General features: G+C 30.5%; 1 protein-coding gene across 1 annotated transcript; it reads left to right on the top strand.

Annotated features, from left to right (window-relative positions):
* The first annotated feature begins 3,482 nt into the window (after positions 1-3,482).
* On the top strand, positions 3,483-6,775 carry LOC123919996 (vicilin-like seed storage protein At2g28490). The gene is given in 6 exon segments (XM_045972064.1): positions 3,483-3,884; positions 5,066-5,244; positions 5,331-5,408; positions 5,557-5,952; positions 6,078-6,138; positions 6,141-6,775. Coding segments are annotated over 6 exon segments (1,401 nt in total). The 5' UTR covers positions 3,483-3,607; the 3' UTR covers positions 6,551-6,775.
* The last annotated feature ends 507 nt before the right edge of the window (positions 6,776-7,282 follow it).

The raw sequence follows: 7,282 nt of genomic DNA, 5'->3' as shown, positions 1-7,282 counted from the left end.
ACATTTTTTTTTTGGTAAAGACAATTTATACATTTTTTAAGTAACCTAGTAACACATGAGATGAATAAGTGAAGAATTATTCAAGTGATTCGGCTTAAGTGGTTAATGAGTTTCACCCAAAAAGAATGGATTTTGGGAGAACCCGGGTTCGATTCCCGAGTGGAACAATTTCTTGGTCAGACTTTACTTACCTCGCGGTCTAACTCCGGACTACTAGGGCCTTTCCCATAGGAACTAGAGGGTTATAAAAAAAAAAGTGAAGAATTATGAATTTAAACTTTAGTCCCTGGGCAGAGAATGGAATTTTTTTTTTAATAGATGAAATGACAAAATAATATAAAATCATAGACACAAGTTAAAGAGTCGGGTTCGAACTTCAATCATAATGTTTGGTTTAAAGAATGTGCTAATTTAGTTTTTTCAAAAAAAAATGTTCAGTTTAATAATTTTGGCATTTTTTTCCAGTTGAATTAAAACTTATGGACGATAAATCATATGAACATATTTATATTTTTTTTTTAAAAATAAATAAATAAGTACATGTTGAATTTATTACATCAATTCTTCAAATTTCTTTCACTAAATTAAGAAAAATAAAAAATATATTGATTAGTGTAACAATTTTATGGGGTTATAGTGACTTGGAATTTTTTGGAGAGCATCGTGACTTAGAAGTTGTATACATATTTTTTTATTTATAACGAAGTTGATGATCGAATTCAGAATTTCTAATATATTATGTAAATTTTTCACCACTAGACTAAATCTAAATCTAATGATTTTAATTTTATAAATATTTGAGAGTAAATACAGAAAAATTAATTAATTATGCATTGAAAAAGTAAACGACAATTATTTTGAACCAATGGATATGCATTTCTCATAATCTTAAAGGATATGAGTATTTTTTTTTTGTCTTTGCCCACCACCGATTTAAGGAGAAATAATTTTAGTAATCCAAAATTTAGCCTAAAGCTAAAATAAAATTTAAAGAAAAATTATTTAAGATAGGATTAGAACTCAGCTTCACTTGTATGATCTTGAACTGAAGTTCACTAACCGCTTGTACTTTTTTTTATTGAATAAATTCACCACTTGAATCTAATTATTAGTTTTGATGCTTTTATTCATCAATATTAAGTATTGATGGAAGTATATAGAACAGCGGTGTAGAATTAATTTACACAAACGATACAACTCCATTAAAATAGTAAACTTAATATTAAATTTGAATTTGAATCAAAATTAATTACAAATAAAAAAGTATAAAAACGTGGGGTCAAATTTGAATTTTATTTAAACAACATTTATTTGAATAAATCATAGATTTTTTAAATCTTCGGTGACAATTCGATCCGACAAAAATAATTTAACGTTTATCCACTTTAGTTCTTTATTTTTCACTGGTGGTAAACATTAAACACCAGAAATAAAAGAACTGAAAATTTGAATCAACTTGAAGAGTCAAAATCACATATTGATCAAAATTTCCAAGCTAGAAATGAAAGAACTAAAATTGCAGCTTTAGCAAAATAAGATAATTCAAAATTTCCAAACTAGAAATGAAAGAACTAAAATTGCAGTTTTAGCAAAATAAGATAATCAAAACAACATTTAAAAATAATGTTAATGGCTTGCTAACTTTAGCCTCTCATTAGATTCCTCAGTTTGTGTTAGAATGGAGACTCCTCCTAGGGAGTTCCGTCAATTTATCTTTGATGATTTTTCTAGAGCTTGCATGCCTAGAAATGTTCCTTTAGTTTTTAGTTTCTTGTTGGGCTTCGACTATCTTTTGTACCAAAAAAATAATGTTAATAGCATACTATGAGAGAGGATTCTCTCATGTTAAATTTAGGTAATTTTTTTTTTCAACTATTGATTTAGATGGATAGAAAATAGGAAAAGAAGAAAAAGGTGAATTAAAGGGTGAGGATTGAAAATATTTAGGAACATGAGGAAAAAAAAATTGAGAGAACTCATTCTCGTAACTCTCGACCCCATGGAACACTCCAAGAGTGAGATTACTTAAAAAGAGTCCTTAAAAACTACTGTGAACTTCATTTATGTAGCTCTTGCAAACACCAAAAGTCTTGAATTTATGGTATGGTATATAGTACAAACGACACCAAATAATGTAAAAAAACAGTTCATCGTGCCTTTTCACTGCATGGAAAGAACAAAGACTTCTTCAACCTTGTTTCACACAACAATGTTTCCCACTTTACTACATTTTTTATCGCAAATTGTTACTATTTTTACAATATTATGTTTGTTTTTCTCCTTGCCAAAACTTAACGTTAAACCTCCAACTCCTTAATCCTTAGCTCAACTAACTTAACCAATTAAGCTACTCATTCCACCCTTTCCAACTTTACTACTATTACTACCTACGGCCGTGAGTAATTTTGAGGCTTTAATCGTCGATAATTTATTATTCGATTTATGTTACCTTCATTCAACACTTATTATTTTTATAATTTGTTATTTTGTTTATATTATTCACTCACCACTTTTATTTTGATAGACTCACAATTAAGTGTTGACATTTTAATCACCAATTTTTTTTTTTTTTTTTTTTATAAAAGATACATACCATATAGTTTGCTATATATAAAATCCAAAAAAAAATGAGGCCTAAGGGTCTTAGGCCATCGCCTTAATGACCTTGCCTTATCCACGCCCTTGTTACTAATACACACACACGAGGGAAGGAAAAAACAAGCAAGTGAACAAAAAAAAAAAACATGACCACCATTTATATAATCTTTTATTTAAAGGAAAATAAGAAAAATAATAACAAGCTATAGTTACGAGCACCGATTAAAGAAATTATTTTAGAAAATTTTTTTTACACAAAATTATTTTAGAACTTGTGTCGTCAATATTTTAAAATAAAAAAAAAATTATTTTCACTATAAAATTTATGTTGTTTGTTTTCACATAACCATTAAATAAATACATGTTGAATTTATTACTTCAATTATGCAAAGTTCTTTCTTGGAGCAAAAACAACTATTATTAGAGTAAAAAAGTTTTTTTTTTTTTTTGAAAGAAGAAATAAGTTGTTTAACTTAGACCAAAAATTCCTTAAAAAAAATATTTTTTTTGTCTGGTAGCTTAATGGATAATAATTCTACGTTTAAATGGGTAAGTGGAATATCCAAGGTTCGAACTCCGACCTCTACATATAAAATACGATGCTATTTACCAACTGAGCTAAGCTTACTAGAATTCGACCAAAAACCTTTTTCATATTTTTTTTAATAAATTGACACCATACAATCAATTTCGAGACACAGCATATATTCATTCAAATAATAAATAATTATCCACACTCACATTTCAATTTCATTTTATTATCCTTCCAACTACATTTTTTGCATGGATAAATAGGACAACATGTGTGAGTGTGTGTGTGTCATTGAGACATGTTTTTCATTTCTCACTAACAAACTTGTCTACAAACTACATTGCCAGCAAAACCCTCCAAGTTCTACATGCACGACACGTGTCACTCTCTATTCTCTTTACATTCCCTTCATAAACCACCTTCATCATCATCACCGCTCAAATCCCAAATTGTAACATACTTTCATCAAACACAATTATGATGACAAAAATAACTACCCTTTTGTTCTTATTGCTCCTTGTTGGAGTAACCATAACAATGTCTGAAGATGAAGAAAAATCATCAAGTAAATTGTTCTTGATGGAAAATTCTAAGAGTGTTGTGAAAACTAATGCAGGGGAAATGAGGTTGTTTGTAAATAATGATGATAAGTTTTTGGATAGGAGCATGCACATTGGTTTGATTAATATGGAACCAAGATCATTGTTTGTGCCTCAATATCTTGACTCCAATTTGATCATATTTATCCGTAGAGGTACTATTATATCACTATCTTTTATAACTATATACTTTTTCAATTTGATATAGTGAATGAATGAAGAGTAAATAGATATTTTAGTCCTTGATGGTCAATTTAGTCTCTCAAATTCACTAAATAGTAATTTAGTTCTTATTGATGTAGCAAGAGACTACTCAAGTCAATTTTTAAGTTTTTAAGTGCTTTTGATTGATATTTTACTAAAGATGTTCTTTTAGATAGGAAGAGACCCAATTATTATTTTGTAATTTGAGGACTAAATTGACCGATTTTAAAATTTCTACTTATTTAATGAATGAAAGAAAACATTCCTATAGTGTAATATAATATGCATAAAGCCATGAGATGAGATCATAAGATATAAGGGGTAGCACTCATGTTTGTCCTTTCTTTGAAAGTAAATAAGAAAAAAATTAGCATGAACTAAAAACATGTAAAATAACATTTGAGCTAAAGTGGTTAATGAGTTATCTCTAGGATAGATCGTTCAGGAATCGAATCTAACCTATTAAATAACATACCATCACCCAATAATTTATCCCTCAAATTCCTTAAAAAAAAAAAAAGAAAAGAAAGAAGCCCACAAATGTAGAGAAGTTTGAGAAGAATTTAAATATCTAATTTGATCTAACCTATTAGATAACATATCATCACCCAATAATTTATCTTTAGATTATTCTAACAGAACTATTAAGAGTTTCACATCGGTTTGTGAGATGTCTCACTTATATGTTTATAAGTTAGGGCAATCCTTATCTTATAAGTCGATAAGTCGGTTTTTTAAGATGATATCAGAGTCTCTTCCACGATCTGCTAATCCACATCCTATCATGTTTTTGATCGGCTCAACTACCATTTATAGCTGCACACCAAGCCTAATAGTGTTGCACACAAGGGGTGTGCTTAGAGTCCTACATGGGTTGAGATTGTAGAGTTGAATTAGATCCAACTTACCATTCTAAGAAGAACCAATGTGGTGTGACATGATGACATAAGAGGTAGATATTTAGATTGCTTAAGATTTTTTATCAGAGACATAATAATTATGAATAATGTGTGACTCTTTTAACCAAGTAGGTGCTATGATTATCCAAAGAAAAAAAAAAAGATTCATATATAGTGCATGAAATTTGAAGTCATTAGAGAAATTGAGTGTGAAATTTTGAACTTGGATGCAGGGGTAGCAAAGTTGGGATTCATATATGGAGATGAACTAGAGGAAAGGAGAATACAAACAGGAGACATATATGTAATTCCAGCAGGTTCTGTATTCTATTTAGTGAATATAGGTGAAGGTCAGAGACTTCATGTTATTTGCAGCATTGACCCCTCTACAAGCTTAGGTGACACTTTTCAGGTATTCCTTCACATCTTGAACTCACTTTATCCACTTTATGTTATCTTTGTAACCAAGTTTTAATGTCATTCTTCAATTTTATGCAGCCTTTCTATATTGGAGGAGATAATCAACAATCAATCCTTGGTGGATTCGGACCGACTATTCTTGAAACCACATTTAATGTAAGCTAATGCCTAACTTAGTAATATTCCAAAGTACAATTTACGCTGCGAATTTTGATATTGTAGGTAGTAAAATGCAGGTAAATATGGCCGAGTATATTTCAGAAATAATTAACAAATTTCTTATATTAATTGTTGTTACTCATAGGAATCAAGAGCAAAGATACAGAGAATCTTCAAGAAGAAACAAGATGGTCCAATTGTGTTCATTGATGATTCTCATTCTCCAAGCCTATGGACTAAATTCCTTCAACTGAAGAAGCAAGCCAAAGTACAAAAACTCAAGACATTGGTACAAAGCCAAGATGAAGATGAAGAGCAAAAGCAAACAAGTTGGTCATGGAGGAAGCTCATGGAAAGTGTATTAGGAAAAGCTAACAACATAGAGAACAAAGACAGAGCTGATTCTCCTGACTCTTACAACCTTTATGACAGAAAACCCGATTTCAGAAATGCTTATGGTTGGAGCAGTACATTGGATGGTGGCGATTATTCTCCACTTAAAATACCTGACATCGGTGTTTTTCATGTCAATCTCACCGCGGTATGCAACCATTTCACTTGTTAAAATTAATTAATTCGATTGTTGCCAACATTCGATTGTTGTCGCAAGCAATCCTTAGTATTCGATTGTTGTTGGTGTTTATTTTGATGCATTTTGTATGGTAGGGATCTATGATGGCACCACATGTGAATCCAAGGGCATCAGAGTATAGCATAGTATTGAGAGGCTAAGAGTCCAAATACTATTTCCAAACGGAAGCAATGCAATGGAAACAGAAATCAAAGTAGGAGACATATTCTACATACCAAGATACTTCCCTTTCTGTCAAATAGCATCAAGAAATGGACCATTAGAGTTCATTGGATTCACAACCTCATCGGAAAAGAACAATCCACAGTTTCTAGCAGGTGCTGCATCACTTCTTAAGACTCTTTTAGGACCTGAACTTGCAGCATCATTTGGTGTGTCTGAAGACACACTCAGACATGTTGTTGATGCTCAACATGATGCTGTTATACTTTCTTCAACATGGGCTGCTCCTGGTGGCCCTGGCGGTGGCAGGGGCAAAAAAGAGGAAGATGTTTTGCATGTTGAAACTAAAGGTATTGAAGATGTTGTTATGGATGTTTTTGAATAGGTTGTTTAACAGTTAATAGAGTTGTTTAGTAGTGTTTGTAACACTTGTTGTTTGTTTTTCTTGGTTCATATGTGCTTTATGTTATTTAATTAGTTGTGAACAAAATTAAATGTAATTTCTTTGTCCATGGAATTTTGTGATATGGCTAATTTACCTTCAAATAATTTCTTGGTAGGTTACCTCTTTGATTCCTTCTTAGACTTTTGAATGTTCTTTAGATCTCATGATCTGCTCTATATTTAGGACTGAGCAATCTGTGCATGCAGAGTTCAGCTACAAACAACATATTATGGCTCAAATAAACTTAAAAGCTAAAATTGAATCTAAAAAAATTAAATTTTGGAACCGAACAATTTCCGATAACGGCGTCAATTTTTTTTTACATGTTCAAAGCATGTGTAAGTGTATACATAGTCCATTCATTTCACTTCAATTAAAATCGGGCTGCTCCATTTCTCACTATGACTTTAACACTTATGTTTAAGTCATTAAGTAAGATGTGTCTATCATTTGTTTAACCATATTAGTTTTTAATGTTTGTTTATTATTAAATGTCTCATAACAATAAACTTGTCATTCCTAGATTTAAACATATATCATTAAATCATAAAGAAGCATAAAATCAGACAATCATATCACATAAATAATATTTAACAAAATTTTACCAAGAGTAGTGAGCTTAAATACATACAACCAGAATTATAAATTTATTCATCATAAAGAGTATAGAAA

Source organism: Trifolium pratense, linkage group LG4, assembly GCF_020283565.1.
Source record: "Trifolium pratense cultivar HEN17-A07 linkage group LG4, ARS_RC_1.1, whole genome shotgun sequence".
Classification (NCBI taxonomy): Eukaryota; Viridiplantae; Streptophyta; class Magnoliopsida; order Fabales; family Fabaceae; genus Trifolium; species Trifolium pratense.
Note: the sequence above shows the minus strand (reverse complement) of the source record. Positions and strands in the feature narration are given on the sequence as shown.